Source organism: Ictidomys tridecemlineatus, chromosome 9, assembly GCF_052094955.1.
Source record: "Ictidomys tridecemlineatus isolate mIctTri1 chromosome 9, mIctTri1.hap1, whole genome shotgun sequence".
NCBI lineage: Eukaryota > Metazoa > Chordata > Mammalia > Rodentia > Sciuridae > Ictidomys > Ictidomys tridecemlineatus.
Window position 1 is genome coordinate 37,094,222 of NC_135485.1, and position 20,729 is coordinate 37,114,950.

A 20,729-nucleotide genomic window follows, 5' to 3' on the forward strand; every position below is an offset into this window, starting at 1 on the left:
CCACACCCAGGTGTAATAGGTCTGGATCGTTAGCGAAGGGTGGAGGAGGCAATTGGAGGAGAGCTGCAAAAACAAGCCAAGTAGTTCACTATTGACATTTGAGGAGCAGCGAGCGTAATGGAAACAAAGCGTTTTTGTTTGGTTTTGCTGCCACCAGTATGTACTACAAACGGGTACTACCGAGACAGATTTTTTTACATTCATATGTCACCATGTTTCTTACGTACTTTCAATACACAACTTTTAAAAACGTTTAGGACACATTCTGGAAGTTTTTCAGGAGAAAACTGTCCAAAGAGCAGAAATGTGCATCAATTGGGGTTCAAAGGCGAAGAGAAAAGCGGCTTTCCATTCCCCGCTTCCGTGCCAGTGTGTTGTAAACTTTTACGAAAAACGGTTTTAACAGACGATATAATGCCTTTAAAAGTGCTTATCACTGTGTCTGGCCCGTAGTATGCACTCAGCAAATTACGGTTATTATTTGGACCTCAGACCTCTCTTGTCCACTTGGGATTCAGGTTTCTCGTTTTCAGGGGGAAGAACGGGACGCAGATGGTGTCCGGGGCTCCTGCCAACCTTGACAATCTCCGATTTCAAGTAGACACCAACTAAACATCTGCAGGACAAAGTAAATTCTCTCCACAGGGTGGGGCTGGGCACCCATCCAAGGACCCAAGTTGGGGCAGGACCGGCCCCCGAGTCCCACAAACCGTTTTGGTGGGTGAAAATATACTGCATATCCCTCTGCTAAGACCAACAGGCGGGCTGAGAGAGCGGGTCTCCGACCCGCCGGAGACCAGCTCCCCTCCTCAGCTTCGGGCGGGGCTGGACGCACGATCGGCTCTTCAGAGCCCACCGGGCCGGGTCCCACCTTCGCCGACGCTCAGGCCCCGCCCCTTCCGGGCGAAGCACCGCCCCTCTTGCCCACGGTCGTCTCGCCGGCCCCGCCCACGACCCCTCCCCGCCGCGAGCTCGGCGCCTGGTCCTTTCAGCGCCAGCCGGCGGACACGTCCACCGCCGACGCTCTGAGGTCACCGACAGAGCCGGACTGCGGGGGGCGGAGGGACGGAGGGAAGATGGCGGCAGAGGCCGGATATTGGCGCCGCCTCCCCCAATCCCGGAGCCGGCGCAGATGAGGCGGCTTGGCTGGGGCCAGCGGCGCTTCGGAACCCGAGCTGGGGGGACCCTGGCGGTGGGGCCTGTCCCTGCTCTATGCCGGCGCCTCGGCTAGAGTGAGCGGCGGCAGCGGCGGCGACACCTCTTTCCTCCGGCCGGTTCCCTGTGGCTGTGAGTCCGAGCGGGTGGCCGGCGGCGGGGTCGGGATGGAGGACGTTAACTCCAACGTGAACGCGGACCAGGAGGTGCGGAAGCTGCAGGAGCTGGTGAAGAAGCTGGAGAAGCAGAACGAGCAGCTGAGGAGCCGCTCGGGGGCCGTGCAGGGCGCTGGCTCCCTTGGGCCCGGCAGCCCGGTTCGGGCCGGCGTGTCCACTCCCTCCTCTGGCTCGGCGTCCCCTCGGGGCTTCCCTTTGGGCCTCAGCGCCAAGTCGGGCAGCGGGGCCGGATCGGGCCCGAGACGGACGAGTAGTGAGGAGCTGCGGGACGCGACCTCCTTGCTGGCATCTGGCGAGGGCGGCTTGCTGGACGAGGTGGAGCCGCTGCGGCCCGACGAACTGGAGCGCCTGTCAGGCTGGGAGGAGGAGGAGGAGAGCTGGTGAGCGCGGGGCTCCGGCCGGGGCTGGGCGGGGACCGGCCGTGGGCGGAGGAGCGTCCTGCGAGGGTCCCTCTGGTAGGACGCCGCGCTTTGTGTAGCAGGGTCCGTTCTCTGCAGGAGACTAGTGGTTTTCTTGCTTTGGCTACTGGAAGGTCAGCTAGGGTTGGGGATTCGAGGTGTGCGCAAGGAAAGAGGCTTGCAGCCAATCTTCTCTGGGTGGTGAACCCTCTGGGGTTGCTGGACTCAGGTGGGGTCTATGGGTTGGCTCACCTTGAGTAGGTCTGCGCGCTTGGAGGAGTCGGAGAAGGGAAGCTGCTTCCACGGAAGGAATTCTGCTTTGTGTGAATATACCAGCTTTCGGATGGTGGCCTGGGCATTTGAGATGTCAGGGAGGGGTCTGCTTATTGAGGTATCACCATATGGGGTGGGGGGAGGGTTCACCAGAGTCGTCTTCTGTGTCAGTGTAGCGGTCAGTGTTCTGGGCCAGTGAGGTGGGTGAAATGGACATATTTCTGGTGGAGATGGGGAAGCCATGTGAATCAGCACTGCCCTTTGGGCAGTGGGGTAAAGCTTGCTTTGTGTGAAGAGGGCAGAGGATGGTGATGCTTTGTGTGAAGAGTCAAGGGTAGAACAAGAGCAACTGGCTCTTAAATTTTAAAGAATTGGATCTGGCAATTTTTTTTGAGTTGTGGAGCGACAGTTATCAAACCCAGTTTTCATTTCTGTGTTATCCTAGGAGCAGAGAAAAAGAGCCCTACTTATAAATATCGAAACCAAAGCTGTATTGCCTTAAGTCACTTCTTGATGAAATTGTGACCCATACCTGAATATCGGTTTCATAAATAGAAAGGACATTGCCTAAAGTAGTTGGGACAAATGTTAAGGAGGAGGTATCTTTGGAGTCTTATTGCTGCCTAATAAAGATGACTGTGGGAAATTCTTTCTACTAATTAATTTTTTTTAAGTTTTAACTTTTAGTTAATATGTTTCTATTCTTTGTTGAAATTGAAACTTCTAATTTAGAGAAATGGAAATCCTTCACTATATAACAGGGCTGAAACTGGAGTGTTCTGAGCTTTGCCTGGATTTAGGCCCTGACTTTGCCACTTACTTGTTGTATGACCTTGGACTTCACTTTAGTACTTTGAACTTTTTTTCCTGTTTGATGGAGAATATTATAATTGCTTCCTCCATAGAGTTGTGAAGATTGAATGAGATAATTTAGCATTGATCTGGCATGTAGTAAATTTTCCAATACTAGTTACTGTTACCCTTAGGCCTAATAAATTGAAATCAAGAAATATTTGGTGAACTGTTCCATGATATCATGGGAAATTCTTAAGTGTTGTTGCCTGTTCATAAAGCAATTTCAGTCATGTTGAGAGTTAAGTTTTAGGCAACTAAATAAGGTAGGATATATACAGTGAATTTTTGAAAGAATGATAGTTGAACAAGAAGTACTGACAGTGCTCAGAAACTCGGAGGAAAATAATGGTCTAAAGTAGTTGGACAAATGTTAAGGAGGAGGTATCTTTGGAGTCTGAGGGCGGGGAAAGAGTAGGAATGGCATTGTAAGCTCTGACAACTACAAAAGGTATTTGTAACTCCTAGTTAGAAAGATGAATAACAGAGGTAACTCTTAAATATATAATGCCAAGCCTTTTATTGTCATGTGATAACAAGTATTATTAGAATTGGCTATGGTAGTGACAGTTTTTCATGTAAGTATAAAATCACATCCTCCCAAAGGAATCTTTAGTATGTACACACTTAAAAAAGAACCTAAAATCATCCTAATATCACCTGCCCCTTCCAATTGGTGATCATAATGATGCTTGTAATAATGAGGATTAGCTGCACTCATCAGCCCATTTTTTAGATTATAATTAGAACACACTGACTACACTTAAAGAAACTGATTAAGTCCTTGAGTACTTTGGTTTCTGAGCATAAGATTTGTTAAGGTAAAGCAAATGTTCTTAAATACTATGCCAGGTGTTTCTTTTGACCAGATGATGGCTCCTTGCTGCTTTAATCTGGCTTGTTATCTTTATATGATAGATATGCTTTTTCTGAAAAGATTTGTGGAAATTAAGAGTTGAAAGTTGGATAAATTATATTAAAAATGCTTTGGAGTATGTTTTATGGGTATAAGTTGGAGGGGGTAGGTATCAGTGCCAGAAGATTCATGAGTCAAAAGAGTTTTTTTCTTTCTTGGCAAACCCAAATCCTGCCATCTGTGGATTCTACCAATCACACTATTTTCCCCCTACTTAGAGGAATGTTTTCCCCATATAGATATATATGCCACAAAATGCTAGTCTTGAAAGTGCCAGTAGGCATTTTGGGGAAAAATAACTGTGGGTTCTGGGGTCAAATAAATGTGGGGAAAACTGGATTCAATAAAAATAAACATTTCTTTAATGCTGGACTTCTTTGAGATTCAATTGTACACTGAACACACTAAATCCCTAAGGGATATGGTTTTTTCCTAAACTTAATTGAACTCCCATAGAACTGGTTAGTATAGTATAGACTACGTTTTATTTAGGTAACAGAAGTCTACAGCTGTGCCTGTCACACTTTGTGGGGGAGGATAGGGGATCCAACTTTATAATATGAAATACATTTTACCTCATAACCTAGTACACAAGTTATTAATAACATGAAAGTTGCACAAAACTATGGATACTTTTACTATGAGTGGTACATTCTAATATTTTCTGTTGTCTTCGGTTTCATTGGTGGGAGTAATGCCAGTTACCACTTACTAAACTGATTTTGCACCTCTCACTTTGGAAAACACAGTTCTAGAATAACTCAGAAAAGTCTAGGGAAGGGAACTAACATTTTTTGTGCATCACAGTGTTTCAGACTGTGCCAGGCAGCTTATAAACATTTTTGCATTTAATTTTTATACATTTATAAGTTTGGTATAATTTTCTAGGTAAGAAAAATTAATGTCTTACTCAGCATCAAATAATACACAGTAAACCATGAAGCCAAAATTAGAATCCAGGTATTTATACCCAAAAGCCTATTCTGTTTCTGCTGTATTTTGCTTTTTCCAACTATGATACCTTTTCCCCTGAGTGGCCCCATTGTTTATTTTTTGCTGTTATGGGGATTAAACCTGGGGCCTGTCACAAGTGCTCTGCCACTGAGCTACATCTCCAACCCTTGAGTGGCCCCTTTAAATATTTGAAGACTACTATCATGTCCCCACTGATCTCTTTTCCTCGCCACATATTCTGAACACTCTTCTCCAGAGTAAATTTTTCCACTTTGTTTAATAGTTTCTTAAATAATATAATTGTCTGATCCTGTTATGTTTTTCTGAACTCTGGTTGCTCACTCATGGTATCCAGAATTGTACTCAGCATTTTAGGTGATAGTTGACCAGAGTGTGGTGGGTATACCTGGCTTGAGCTAAATGCTATTACTTTTATAATGATGCTGTTATCATATATTTTAAAACTGTTATTCATTGATGGTTTTAACTTCTATTACTTAGGCTTAATATGAGCCAGTACAGTCAACTTTTATCCCACATATCTCATACATAGGTAGTTAAACTAATCTTTTTAACCCTGTTTTTGTGAAATGAAGTTTTTAGTTTAAATATAAGGCTTTCAAATTTCACTTTGTTAGCCTTGATTTAGGCATTTAAAAGTATTTCTAATTTTTTTGGAGTGTTATCTTTATATTTGGTAGGTATGCCTACAGGGTCTCCATTCAAATTGTTAATAAACAATGTTACAATGACAACTGAATTACTATGAAGTATGTAATTCAGTTCCCTCCAAATTAACATCAGTCTATTAATCAGCACACATTATGGTTATTCAGTAACTATTTGTCCCATGTATAATTTTCAGGCTTATATGACATTTTGTTTGCATATTATGAAAAATTTTGTCAAGTGCTTTGCTGTAATTAAATCATAATGTGCCTACAGTGAAGTAAAGTTATAAAAATCACAGTTAATTTGTCTTGTTCATGCTGACTGTTTTGGATTTTATGGAATCAGTTTTTCCTCAAAGTCACAAACATTCTATTTAACCCAATTTTGAATTTTGCAAAGAATCTGTTCTGGAATTTCTAGACATTGCTTATTTTTCCTCTTTAGAAATTATATTTCCTCTGATCTAGACTTTTTTTTTTCCCACATGGTACTAAAGGATGGAACCAGGGCCTTGTATTTACTAAACAAGCACTCTACCACTGAACTGTATACCAGCATTTCTAATTGATAATGATTCAGTGAAAAAATTTCTATTATTTTCCTTCATTCAGAAGAGTAGGCGTAAACCCATTTAAAGCTATATTCTAGCATACTATCACCTTCCTGCAGTTGAACTTCAATTTCCTTTCAAGAATGTTTGCTCTGCACTGTCCACTTGAAAAAGTTTATGGCAGAAAAAACCCTCAAAAGCTAAAAAAGATGTTTCTTCCTCTCCCTGTCATCTAGTATTGTTGCATATTTTTTTCCAGTATTTTAGATTATCCCTTTTTTGTGCTAATGCTATAATTTTTTCCTTGAGTTTTCCACGTCGAGATATAATTTTATACCATAAAGCTTACCATTTTAAGGCATATAATTCAGTGACTTTTAGTATATTTGTAAAGTTGTGCAACCATTACCACTAATTCCAGAACATTATTATAATCTCTAAAAGAAACTCCAAACTCAATCATTATTTCCCCCTCTTTCCATCTCCATTTATCTACATTGTATTTTTTGTTGTTTGTTTTTGTTTTTTGTTTTGTACTGGTGATTGAACTCAAGGCTTTGTGCATGCTACGTAAATGCTCTACCACTGAGCTACTACATCCCTAACCCTTTTTAAAATTTTTATTTGGGGACAGAGTCTTACTAAATTCCTCAGACTGACCTCAAAACTTGGAATCCTATCTCAGCCACCCAAGTATCTGGAATTACGAGCATGTGCCACCACACCTAGCTCCATTTAACTGCTTTCTGTGTCTACCAAATTGCCTGTTGTGGTCATTTCATATGAATGAAATCATATCTGACCTTTTGTATCTTTATTCTTTCATTTAGCACAGTATTGTCAAGGTTCATCCCTGCTATATCGTGTATAATATTCCATTTTATAGATTTTAGCACATTTTGTTTATTCATCCGTTGTTGGACATTTGAATTGCCTCCACCTTTTGGCTATTATGAATAATTCTGTGAATAATTACAAAGTTTTGGGTGAATATATGTTTTTATTTTGGGGGGGTATATTCCTAAGATTGCAGTAACTCCAATTGGTAACTCTGTTTAATTTTCTGAGAAGTTGCCAGACTGTTTTCCATAGTGTGTCACCATTTTATATTTCCACAAGCTATGTATGAGGGTTCTAGTTTCTCTGCATCTTTGTCAAGACTTGTTATTATCTATCTTTTTTAGTGTAACCATTCTATTAGTATCTCATTTTGGTTCTGAGATCTTAATGACTAAAGATATTGAGCATCTTTTCATGTATTTGTTGGCTATTTTTAATCTCCTCTTTGTATAAATGTCTATTCAAACCCTTTGATCATTTTCTTAACTGGGTTATTTTTATATTGATAAACTGTAAGAGTTCTTTGTACATACTGGATACTAATCCCTTCTGAATGTAATTCGTGAATGTTTTCTCCCTTATTGTGCTACCTTTTCACTTTATTGAGTCCTTTGAAACACAGTTGTTAGTAGTACAAAGTCCAACTTACCTATTTTTTCTTTTGTTATTTGTGCTTTTGATATCATATCTAAGAAATCACCACTTAATCCAAGATCATGAAGATTTACTCTTATATACTAGTTTTATAATTATGGTTTTTACAATTTGGTCTTTGATCCATTTTTTTAAAAAATATAAATAGCTGCCAGACTTTGTGGCACACTCCTGTAATCCCAGCAGTTTGGGAGCTGAGGCAGGAGGATTGCAAGTTCAGAATCAGCCTCAGCAACTCAGCGAGGCCCCAAACAACTTAGTGAGACCCTCTATCAAAATAAAAAAAATTAGAAAAAGAGGCTTGGAATATGACTATGTGGTAAAAAACATCTCTGGGTTCAATCGCTGGTACCAAAATAAATAAATAAATAAAAATATATATATACACACACATATATAATAAAACTTACCGTTAACCATTTTAAAATGTATAGTTCAGTGATATTAAGTACATTGACATTGTTGTATAACCATCACCATCATTTCCAGAACTTTTTCTCAGAGTGAAACTCTGAAGCTATAAACAGTAACTCCCTGTTTCTCCTGCTTCCAATCCCTGGCAATCACCTTTCTCCTTTCAGTGTCTATTAATTTGACTACTCCAGACACATGATATAAGTGGAATCATTTATGTATTTTTTGACTGGTTTATTGCTTTGAGTTTAATATTCTCAAGGTTTATTCTTGTTGTAGCATGTAACAGAACTTCCTTTTTGGTTAAGACTGAATGATAGTTCTCTGTTTAATTTTTACTTTTTCCACAGCAACTACATTTTAGTCATTTTCATGTCCCCAGTTAGTTAAGTGATGATCAGAACAGATTCAGTCCTCATTTCTCCCTCAGTTGTTTTTGAGAAGTTAAATTACTCAGGCAAATCAAGAATTTCTTAGGTGTTCTATTTAGATATACAAGGTAAAGTTTTTAGCAGATGTCTGTCTATATTCTCTCATTATGAATTAAAGAAGAAAATACTGTCTAGGTAGAGTGTTTGATGTTAAAAATTAGCTTTAAAATTAACCAAAATAATGACATGGCTATTGTTGGTAGGTGCCAATGTCTTGGCTGGGCACAAGATCACGAGCCACCACACACTTGTAGATTCAAACAACAATTCTTTATTCCCAAACTCAACACCGGCCTCTACAAACACGTTCTGGGGAAAATCCAAGTTCTCCCGCACAATTCCCAAATCTTTCTCTCCATCAGAACTCAGCAAGAACTCAGGCAGCAGAAACGCCCTATTCCCCACAGCAATAATCTTAAACCTGGAACTTCCCTAAAACCACATTGTCTTAAACCGGGAACGCCTTAAATTTGTCTTAAACTGGGAACACCCTAAACGCAAATTATCTTAAACCCGGATACTTCCTAAAACCTGCAGGATACACCCTAATCCTAGAATCTACCCTGGTCCTTGAGCAGGGTCACCTTTCTCAAAGACACATGCAATGTCCAAGGCAAGTCTATTTAACATGAGGGTACGCTGGCAAGGAAATTTCGATGCGTCGTTCCTACTTGGCAATGGCCCTCAGCAGGTAGGATTACAGATGCATTTTGTTTTAAACTTCTTTGTACATTTTTGTGATTGCCAGTTTTTCTGTTGGGAACATGAATTGCTTTTAGAATGAAAAACAACAACAAAAAATCCTGTAGATGATATTTAGGTCAGTTTCATCACTCTCTGATCATGTAGGGGCTATAACATAACATGATTCATTAAAAGCCATTGCTGTTTTCCTTAGTGGTGAATGAAAAGAATGAATGAAGAAATTTTGGCTCCAATCAGTTCAGACAAGCATTTTTGATAGACTGGAACCTGGGTCAGCTGATACACATGATCTTGTGATTCTTTTAGTTTTGTTTTTCACTTTGCATTTTAAACCTGAAATTCCACATTTAACTTAAAAAGTTTGTCAGATTTACCTTCATGAAAGATAAATGAAACGTCTTTATTTTCCAGGAATATCAGATAAGTTGTATCCCTAGTTGTATCCCTAGAGACTTCTGTCTGGATCACTGGTTGTGTTATTGCTCCTCATTCTCACCTTTGGGACCATGCTGAGTGCAAATCCCTATGCTAAACTACTCAGGGAACCCAAAGGGCAATTTACTTTCTCCCTCTACTTAAACCATTGCTTCATTGCCTTTCTGCTAGAAACATACCTATAACTTTATTTGTGAATTAATGTGATTTTGACAGATTTTTTTTAAAAAAGAGACTATTTGGTTAATACTTTCATTAATATAAGTATTAAGTAATGTCTTAACATAAATACATTGGGTTACCCCTTTTCTTAATATTTGTACTAACCAAAGTACAGTACATGTTTACTTCTGTTGTGTTAGTTTTTAGTAGCAAAAGTGAACTTATAAAAGTTTGTAGGTCTTAAGACTTTCAGTGATATAAGTTCTTATTTTGTCTATTCCATTTACTCAAAATTATATCCGCTGGGCTCTTTCATTTGGGGATCTAAATTATAGAGAAAATGAACACCTTTAGGAACAAGGTAGCTTATTTAAGAAGAAGCCTTTAAACTACATCTTTAAACTAGAAGTGGCTCAAAAATGCAAAACAGTTTGCTTTGACCTGGGAAAAGCCTTAAATTCTGGAATAAAGGTAAACTTTTTTTAAGTTAAAGGACTGACATGAAATTTGAAAATATCTGGAAAGATAAGAAGAAGCAGGGAATATTTAGTTAAATTAGAGATATAGGACTGGGAGTATAGCTCAGTAGTGTAGCACTTACTTAGTAGGCATAAGGCCCTGGGTTCAGTCCCTAGCACCACATACACAAAAAATAGATTCAGATCTCACTACGATGACATATCAGTCCATCTTTACTTGTGCAGTTTCCTAGAAGGAAACCTCTTGCACATAGCCTTCCACCGCTTCATTCAATAGCTTCTGTTATATCTCTGTTAGAGAATAAAAGAGCACCTGCTCATGTGTGACTGTTGGGTTATTTTGTTTGAAAAATGTGAACAAGAAGCAGGAGTGGGCCAGGCTGAATGTGTAGTGACCAAAGACTGATAAGGGGAGGAATTAGATTTAAAATTGGTGCTATCAAGTTAGTGAAAAGGTTTTTAGTATATATTTGATACTAATCAGTACCTCATTTGATAATTATAATGAAATTAGATTGTATATCTTTGTTAATATTTGAGGATGTGGATATATCTTTTGAATAGACTTGCTCATTTCCCATCTTAGATAATGGATCTTACACTGACTTGTCACAATGAAAATTTTGTTTGCCACTGGTTATCCGTAGGCCAGTGCTGATGTGGAGAGTATTCTAAAACAAAACCTCAAATGGATGAATCTTAGAAACCCAAATCTAGAGATTTGATATGCAGGTACTGTAAGTCTTCTTGATGGCAGTGTAACCTGTGAGGGAAAGAAGTTAACAACCTCTATGTGAGATGTAATAATTTAGTTTTATCTTAGTTCATCTTTGAATTCCTGTCTAAAACCATGTGTGGCAAGTGGTAGCTGGTACATAAATATTTGTTTAAATAACTGAGTAAAGCATGATTCTGAGCTTTCAAGATGAATAGAGTTTAGAGACAGAATGAACACAAGAGTTCAGTTGTCTCTGAAACCAATAAAATAAAAGTTCATAAAAGAAAAATTTATATGGATGTGAATGTGAGAGCTGGGATTTTGGATTTGGGTACAGATGAAAGAGTATTTCTTGCTGAAGATCAGAGTCAAAAAGCATAGGGGAAAAAGTAAATATTAAAAATTTGAGTAGGATAGAGAGAAGGCCTTTAAAGACACTTATCCAGAGTGGAATTTGTTAAAGAATAAGAAATAAAATTGAAAATATGTATAATTATTGTATTCCAATAAAAAATTTAGAAAAGCTTTTTAAAGAAATAAAGTTGAATAATTGCATTGGAGTCTACTGTGGATGGCTTGTGAAATCTAGGAAGGTTGGGGTGGGTCTTAGAGGCGATTTCAGTATTCATATGCTCTTAACAAAATGGTGTTTTGGCTGGCTTTGAGCTGGTGATCCTGGATCCTCCTGCCTAAGCCCCTGGATCCACTGGGATTACAGGCGTCATCCTGGTTTTTTATTCAATGTTAATTCAGATGCAAATATTTGAACATCTGTAAGTGCATCAGAGATTATATAGTGATCTTTGAAGATATAGCTTCTGATCTTTTGCTTTTAATGTATCATAGTCAGTGAATGGGTAGAGAGCCATGATTTTGAAGTATTAAAATCTGATTATTTTCTTTGGCCTGTAAAAAAAAAAAATTTCCACAGCAATCTCAAATTATTTCCATAATCATTTTAATGTAACTTGTTTTAACATTATATAAAGATAGATCTTTGTTGTCCTTCAGTAGTCTACTTTCAGTTGACTACACTATGAAAAGTAATTCCTATAGTTATATAAAGTCATCAAATTAACTACAGTCTTCTTTCCTATTTCCATCATTTAATTATATGTGTGCTATATATGCATGCATAGAAAAGTCAGGAAAGACTTACTCCAAACTATAAGTAGCTTTGGGAGTACTTTGGTAAGGGGAAGAGGTATTACTTTTTAATTATACTTCTATATTACTGAAGGTTGTTATACTTTATATAAAATATAGTTTTATTCTGTTTATGTAGATTTGTGTGCCACACGTGTGTGTGACTTGTCAGCTTCATATTTGAATCTTAATTACATTTCAATATTTAATATGGTGTTTGGTTCCTTTGTAATAATTATGCTAGGGGGAAAAGTGGTATCTTTAAAGACCAATTCATTTCTAAACAATTTTAACAGTTTTATTCACATGTAACTTACATACCATAAGAGAAACCTGTTTAAAGTGTACTTTTTTTAGTGTTCAGTGATTTCCACTATATTTGCAGAATTATGTGACCATACTATAATTTAGTTATAGCATATTTTCAACATCCCCAAAAGAAATCTTGTACTTATTAGTAGTTACTTCTCATTCTAGCCCCTTTCCCATGTCTAAACAACCATGAATCTATTTTTTTTCTGATAGATTTGCCTATTCTAGACATTGCATATATACAGATCATATAATATGTGGCATTTTGTGACTGATTTCTTTCATTTAGCATAATGTCCATGTTGTAGTATTTTTATCACTTCTAACACATTTTAAAGTGTCTTTTTTCTAATTATGAATACTGTTTTAGTCAGCTTTTTTGTTACTGTGACCAAAAGACCTGACAAGAACAACATAGAGGAGGAAAAATTTGGGGCTAGCAGTTTCAGAGGTCTCAGTCCATAAAGACCGATTCTACTGCTGTGGACCTAAGGTGAGGCAGAACATTATGGTGGAATAATGTGGTGGAGGAAAGCAGCTAGGGACATGGCAACAAGGAAGTAGATAGAGGGCTTAAAGGCATGTCCCTCAGACACCTAACCTCTTTTAGCCACACAGTACCTACCTGTAGTTACCACCCAATTAATCCATTCAAGTGCATTAATGCACTGATTGGGGTAAGGCTCTCATAACCTGATCATTTCACCTCTAAATTTTTATACATTGTCTTACACATGAACTTTTGGGGGACACCTCATATCTAAACCATAACAAAATGCCAACTCAAAAAATTTGAATAGGACAAAAATGAATAAAGTATAAAATAAGTCCCTTAAGGTTAGAATGGGGCTTGGGGTGAAATTTCCTTTTTTATAGGGTATATCTAAGTGGCTACAAAGATGCTTTGAACACTGGTTCAGTATGTTGTACTTAATGGGGAACTTAACAGTCTTACTAGAGATATTCAAGGAAGGTTTCTTAAAGAATTGACACTTAAGCTGAGACTCAGTAGAAAGTAGAAATGAGCTGAGTTAAAAAATTGAGCAGAGAAAGATGAGGACTTGAACTTGGTTTAAGCTAGAGGAGCAACATGTACAAATAACCTAGCTTTCCAGGAATCAAAATTGGTTCTGTATGGATGTTATTTAGATTTGGGTGGTGGAAGAAGGTAAGAAATGAAGCTAAAGGAATAAATGCTGTAACAGATAATTTGTAGGGTCTCAAGGTTGGTGGGAACCATTTTTTGGAGAAACTCTCCAAGGGGAGAAAGAAACTGACAGAATTTTTAGTATTAATAGAGTCAGATTTGTAATTTATAAAACATTTTGTCTGCAGTGTATAGAATGGATGGAAAAAGAGTATAACCAGAAATTTTCAAATTTAAGAAAATATTTTTCTTTTTCAAATTTGTTTTGGCCATTCTTTGGCCTTAGCATTTTCATATAAATTTTAGGATCAACTTATCGATTTCTAAAATATACCTGCTGAACTTATATATACATAGATTTTTTTTTAAGTTGTTAATGGTCCTTTTATTTATTTACATGCGGTGCTGAGAATGGAACCTAGTGAGTCACACATGCTATGCAAGCGCTTTACCACTCAGCTACAACCCCAGTCCACCTACTGAAATTTTCTAGGGATTTTATTAGTTTGGAGGAATAAATATCTTGACAATATTGAGTTTTCAGGTCTATAAACATGCAATGTTTTATAGTTGCATTGCACATTTTACATTTGTTAAATTTATTTCTAAGTATTTTATTCTTTTTGATGCTATTTTGTTGAGTTGTTTATTTTATATTCAGATTCTTCATTGATAGTATGTAGAAATACAGTTGGTTTTTTGCTTAGTATCTTGTATCTTGTAAACTTGCTAAACATATATGTTACAGTAGTTTTATACTACTTTTTTTGATAGATTTCTTCAAAGGATTTTCTGTATAGTGAAACATGTTAACTGCAAATAAAAATTTAGTTTTATTTTTTCTTTTCAACCTGTATGTCTTTCTTTTTCTTACCTTACTGAATAGACACTACAGTGTGGCATTTAATAGAAGTAATGAAAGTGCCTATTCTTACTTTATTCCCAGTTTGGGGAGGAAGCATTTAGATTTTCACTTACAGACCTGATTTTCTAAAAGAGTTTGTGTAGGATTGGCTCTTTTTTTCTTTAATAGTTGATATCATTAATAAGTGAGAACACCTGGCTGGACCTTTATGGGAAGACTTTTAAATTTTTAATTTAATATTACCTTATAAAGGTACCAGATTCTGTATTTCTCCTAGACTCCTGTTTGGTAGCTATGTCTTTCTAGAATTTGTCTGTCAGATAAAACAGACAAGTTTTTTTATAAACTTAAAATTGTTTATAATATTTTCTTATAATTATTTTAACATACCAATTACCCCTTCTCCTCCTCCCCCACCCCACCTCCCCACACCTAGTGTTTATAATTTGTGGGGTTTTTGGTCTTTTTTCTATATTAGTCTTTTTTCTAGGTCAATCTAAAAATCTATTCAAGTTTGTTTTTGTTTTGTTTTTTTTCCTTTCTAAAGAACCAACTTTGGGGCTAGGGTAGTACGGCTCACAGGTAGAGCGCTTGCCTAACATGCATGAGGCATTGGGTTTGGTCCTCAGCACCACTTTAAAAATAATAATAATAATAATAGTATTGTGTCAACCTACAACTAAAAAATAACTTTTTTAAAAACAAAAATACCAAAGAACCAACTTTGGGCTGAGTGCTCTGGTGTACACCACAATCCCAGCAGCTTGAAGCCTGAGGCAGGAGGATCCTGAGTTCAAAGGCAGTCTCAAGTCTCAGCCACTTAGCAAGGCACTAAGCAACTCAGGGAGATCCTCTAAATAAAATACAAAAAAGGGCTGGGGATGTGGCTCAGTGGTTGAGTGCCCCTGGGTTCAATCCCCAGTACAGAAACAAACAAACAAAAAACCAACTTTGGTTCAATCTTTCTTTCTACATTGTATTTCTATTTTCTGTTTCTTTATAATTTCCTCCCGATTGCTTTGGGTTGAATTTTGTTTTTAGATCTTAAACCTTGGGTTACTGATTTTAGACCTACTTTCTTTACTAATAGATTTCTTCAAATTGTAAAATTTCCTGAAAGCACTCCTTTAGCTTCTTCATATAGGTATATTGTGTTTTTGTTTTTACTTAATTCAGATATTTTCTAATTTCCCTTATGATATCATATTCTTTGACCTATGATCATTTGTAATTATATTGTTTAATCTTTAAATTATTTAGAATTTACCAAATTTCTTTCTGTTGTTGATTTCTAATTTAATTCCATTTTTATTGGAACATAATACTTTGATGAATTTCAATATTTTGAAATTCAGTAAGACTTGGTGTATGGTTTATACTAGAGAATGTTCTCTGTGTACTTAAAAAAAAGTGTATCTTTTGTTAGGTGTAATGTCCCATAAATATTAGATAAAGCTCATAAATAATGTTCAAATCTTCTCTATCCTTACTATTTTTTTAAATACATTTTTTAGTTGTAGTTGGACACAATATCTTTATTTTGTTTTTATGTGGTGCTGAGCATTGCACATGCTAGGTGAGTGCTCTGCCGCTGAGCCACATCCCTAGCCCCACTTTTTTCTTGTAGTTCCTTTTTTTTAGTTATTGATGGTGGACTATTGAAAATTTCAAACAAAATTTCTGGATTTTCTATATTTTTTTCACTTCTGTTAGTGTTTTTACATTTCTAATTGCTGTATTCTCTCTCTGTTTTGAAATGTTGGTGTCTAATAATATTATTCATTGTCTGTTTTGTTAACATAACCATTCTACCTCTATTATGGTTACTATTTGCATGGTTTTTTCCCCATCCTTTTACTTTCAACCTACATGTGACTTTGAATCTAAGATGTTTCTTTTGTAGACAAAATGTCATTGGATCTTATTTTTTTAATCCAGTCTGACTATTTTTTGAGTAGAGTGCTTAGCCCATACACATTTAATATGATTGTTCATATGGTCTGTTTTATGGCTGTCATTTTGCTGTTTTTTTAATTAATATATTTGTTTCTGTTCTTTGTTCTTCTTTAACTGTGTTCTCATTATGAAGAGTCGTTTCCAGTCACATTCTGAATGTATTTCTTAATTTTTTTTTTTTTTTTTTTTTAGCAAACAGTGACCTTACAATGTTATGTGTAGATCTAGATCGGGGTGAATTTTCACCTTCCTGAAAGATCCTGCCAATACTACCTGAGCAAAAGTGAGCACTGGCTCACATCACCTCCTCACAGACAGGATGTAACATCAGCTGCTTTTCAGGGCTCACTGATGGGTGAGGGTAGAGAAAGGGGAGACAACATGCCCTACTTCTAAATGCCTTCTTTGTGCACATGGAGTCTCAGCTCTCCGCTGTAGCTCTATGACTTAATTGTAATAGTAATAGAATAATGAGGTAATGTTTCAAGTTTTTTAGGCAAGTGAAAACTTGACAGATGTGAACCAGTAGAATTATATGAGTTATCAGTTAACTGCCTATGTCTATTGTGTATGTCGCTCAAACCATACATTAGGTTTTAAGAAATGCAAAACGATCAGTGAAAAAAAAATTTTTTTAGTAGGCAAAATGGTTACTTTGAAGAAGTCTGTGTGTTTCAAAGACATAAGCAAAGGAGATGACATGTATAGTGGTTGCAAATATTTTTATTTGGAATTTTCCTTAAAATTCAGAGACATAATTTTTTCTTAAAGACAGACCCAGTTACATGAACAGCCCAGCTCATGTGTCTTCTGGCAGGTTTAGAAATACTTTGGTCAGGAAATCTTTAGTTGAGATTTCAAAGAATAATTTTATGCCAACATTATGTGGCACATTCATTTCTATACTTGAAGTAGTGTTGGGAACACTGAAATAAGAGGGGAGAGTGATAGAGATGGTTGGTGTATCAGGGATTGTTGAGTCATTCTCCTTTTCATCATTGTAGGAATGAAAAATCACTCCAGCCACTTCCATCTACTGTCAGAGGAGAACCAATTTGAGGAGGAAATATAGGAAAGGGCAGAAAGGTAGTTTATAAAGGTAGGACGTGGTGACAGATTATTGCTGAGGATAGGAAGTAAAAAAAAAAAAAAAATTGGGAAATCCAAAATTCCTTGTAAGTTTTTAGCTTTTGTAACTGAAAGAATTATAATACTATTGACAAAAACAGGAAAGATGCTACAGGAGATTCATGGTCATGATGCTGTTTTAATTTGATTTTGAATTATTCATGTTTTATTCATTTAGTTTATAGTAGTTTCTGTGTTTTTAAAGATCCTAAAAGCACTTTGTAACTTTCCAAAAGCAGTTTTATAAAGATATAATTTATAGTACATAAAATTTGCCCACACTTGTATACTACAAAATTCAGAGAATTGTATAATTCTGTTAATTTAGTATATTCACAACCATCAAATCATTGCCATATCCATACTATACCATCTAATTTTAGAATGTTTATATCACCCTAAAAAGAAACCCTATACCCGCCTCTAGCCCCGGGTAACCATTGATCTATTTGCTTCTCCATATCCTTTTCTAGACATTCATATAAATGGAATATTAAGATGTGGGAATTGTGGCTTTTTTGTATCTGGCTTCTTTCACTGAGCTTAATATTTTTGAGGCTTGTTCTTTGCACTTTTGAACATGAGTTTTATAGCTAACAATAAATGACATATGCACTAGACATGAGTCATGTAGGTAAATTATATAAAAAACCAGCCAGTGTAGGGGGAATCTTTCTTAAAAATTGAAAGTATTTAGCTCCTCCTCTTGCCTCCTAGACTAGACTTGACAATGTGCCTGTATTAGGGAGTTAGTCATGTACTACTGAAAATAGCAAAACTGTTGTAAAGACAGATTTTTCCTCCTAGTTCTAATAATGAAAATGGAGAAATTTAGTACATTGTAAGAATGCCTCATGTGGGTTCATTTAGCACTTGAGTTTGAATAGTGTCAGGTTTGGTGGCACAAGCCTGTAATCCCAGAGACTTGGGAGATTGATGCAGGAAAATGGTAAATTTGAAGCCAGCCCAGACAATTTAGCAAGACCCAATCTCAGGAAAAAAAAGGTCTGGGCATGTCCCACATCACCCCTGGGTTCAATCCCCAGTACCAGGAAAAAAAAAAGAGTGATAAGATAAAGTGATTTTAATAAGTTTATTATGCATCTATAGAGGTTGACTTTGTTGTGTGTTTGCTAACATAAAGTATCAGTATATAACAGTTATAGTAATTTTTAAAGATTACATGCTGAGATAGACATCTGTCATGGAATGTTGACAGTATTTAGGTTGGAAAGAAAACTCCATTAGTTTCATTTTGAATTTTTAGTGAGTTATTAGATTCTATTTCAATATCCTTGTCCAAATGAATATGGATTGTGGACTAAAGAAATTATCATTTACTGCATTAGTCTTGATTATCTTGATCAAGCCGAGTAAGAATAGACTTAAATTATAAAGAAGAGAGAAGGGATGGAAAAGGTACCACATATTGCTACTAAAAATAATTTGTCTATTCTGCTACTGTAAAGATATATTTATTTGGGCTGGGGCTGGGGCTCAGTGGCAGAGCGCTTGCCTAGCATGTGTGAGGCACTGGGTTCTATCCGCAGCACCACATAAGAATAAATAAATAAAATAAAGGTATTGTGTCCATCTACAACTAAAAAATATTTAAAAAGAGAGATGTATTTATTTAAATATTTATACTAGACCAGCACTTTGTGCTATTGCCCTAATTTGATTAATGTAACATGTAAATTATTAGCTCCTTGTCTTATTGACATATCAAACTATAAATATATCAAAGCATAATTGTTTACTTCATGAATATCACTTAAAATATCTTAATTTGAAAACCACCCTGGTTAGATAGTAAATAACTATTCATATTTTTATGTGGAGTCACATTTGAAATAATTATTAACAATCAACATAATCTAGACTAATCTGAGTAAAAACTATAAAGTAGGAAATTTAAGTACATCTCTCTCCTATATCTTCTGCTCACTTTTCCCCTTTGGTACATCTTTCCCAGGGATTTATTAAATACTGTCCTTTTCTTTCATAGTAAGTTGATTTACATTAAGTTACTAAGGTTTTAACACTTGCCTTTCCAGATGTACTATTGTTTGAAAAGAAGATTAACAACTATTATGGTAGATTTTTCTATGAGCTTGTGGGGGGAAGGGAGATGGAAAACAGAGAGCAAAGTATTTAGCTCCTCCTTTTGCCTCCTAGACTAGACTTGATGATGTGCCTGTATTAGGAAGTTAGTCATGTACTACTGAAAACAGAATAAACTATTGTAAAGACAGATGTTTCTTCCTAGTTCTAATAATGAAAATAGAGAAATTTAGTACATTGTAGGAATGCCTCATGTGGGTTCATTTAGCACTTGAGTTTGGCATTCTGTTGATCATTATGGTATCATTTTCTTCTTGTGTACTAAATAAATATGGGTGACTTTAAACATACTCCTTTACTTTTACTCCCTCCTGCCATTTAAATATGACATTTATCAGTAAGTGGATGGAGAACGCCATCTAAGTGAAATGGGTTAGAATTAGAAAATCAAGAATCAAATGTTTCCTCTTATGTGGAAGCTAGAGCAAAATAAGGAAAAATAAAGGAAGGGGTGAACCCATAAAAATAGAAGGGAGATCAGTGGAATAGAGGAAGGGGACAGAGTGGAGGAGAGGAGGGATGGGAAAAGGGAGAAAGCACTGAAATTGGTCAAATTATGCTATGTACCACAGTGAGTTTCACCTTTATATACATGTATTTTGAGTGCACATGCATATCATTCACACATATATGGAAGACCAGTAGAATAGAGGAAGGGGAACAAAGGGAGAGGAAAAGCAAGTATTGAGAACTGAAATGTAGTAAATTATATTCCATGTATGTATGATTATGTCAAAATGAGCTCCAATATTATACATAACTACAATACACTAATAAAACATTTTAAAATAGATTTATCCATAAGGATCTCTACTTTATAACATTATTCTGAGTAATGAATGTTCCCTTTGTTTTTATTTTTTGTTTTGTTTTCTTCTAGGCTGTATTCATCACCAAAGAAAAAACTTACACCAACGCAGAAATCGGTTAGTCCATTAGTATGGTGCAGGCAAGTTTTGGATTACCCAAGTCCTGATGTTGAATGTGCTAAAAAGTCTCTTATCCATAAACTTGATCAAACTATGTCAGGTATGTCTGCAACTTTACTGGTAAATTTAACTCTTTGGTTTTTTAAGTCAAAAAACATAAACATTGAGTGGTGCATTCTTCAGAAGCACCACTTGCTTAGTAGCATTTTTCTAACCACATTGTGCATACCATCATGAGGGCTCTTTTTTCATTGACTTAATAACTTTTTGAAAAGTCTCGTTATTATTTAATCTCATTCATCCTTAGGAATAATCCCTGAAATTATAACTTTATGTGA

The 20,729-nt window shown here is 36.5% G+C and overlaps 1 protein-coding gene across 2 annotated transcripts in view; it reads left to right on the forward strand.

The window, feature by feature from the left end:
- The first annotated feature begins 974 nt into the window (after positions 1 to 974).
- Positions 975 to 20,729, forward strand: part of Slain2 (SLAIN motif family member 2) — a 58,442-nt gene continuing 38,687 nt past the window's right edge. Inside the window, exons 1-2 of one of the 2 annotated variants that reach the window (XM_005319982.5) lie at positions 975 to 1,711; positions 20,343 to 20,491. In XM_005319982.5, the coding sequence (XP_005320039.1) occupies positions 1,323 to 1,711; positions 20,343 to 20,491 (538 nt within the window). In that variant the 5' untranslated portion in view covers positions 975 to 1,322. The remainder of the gene's footprint in view (positions 1,712 to 20,342; positions 20,492 to 20,729) is intronic. The other variant, XM_005319983.5, reaches the window with a different exon arrangement.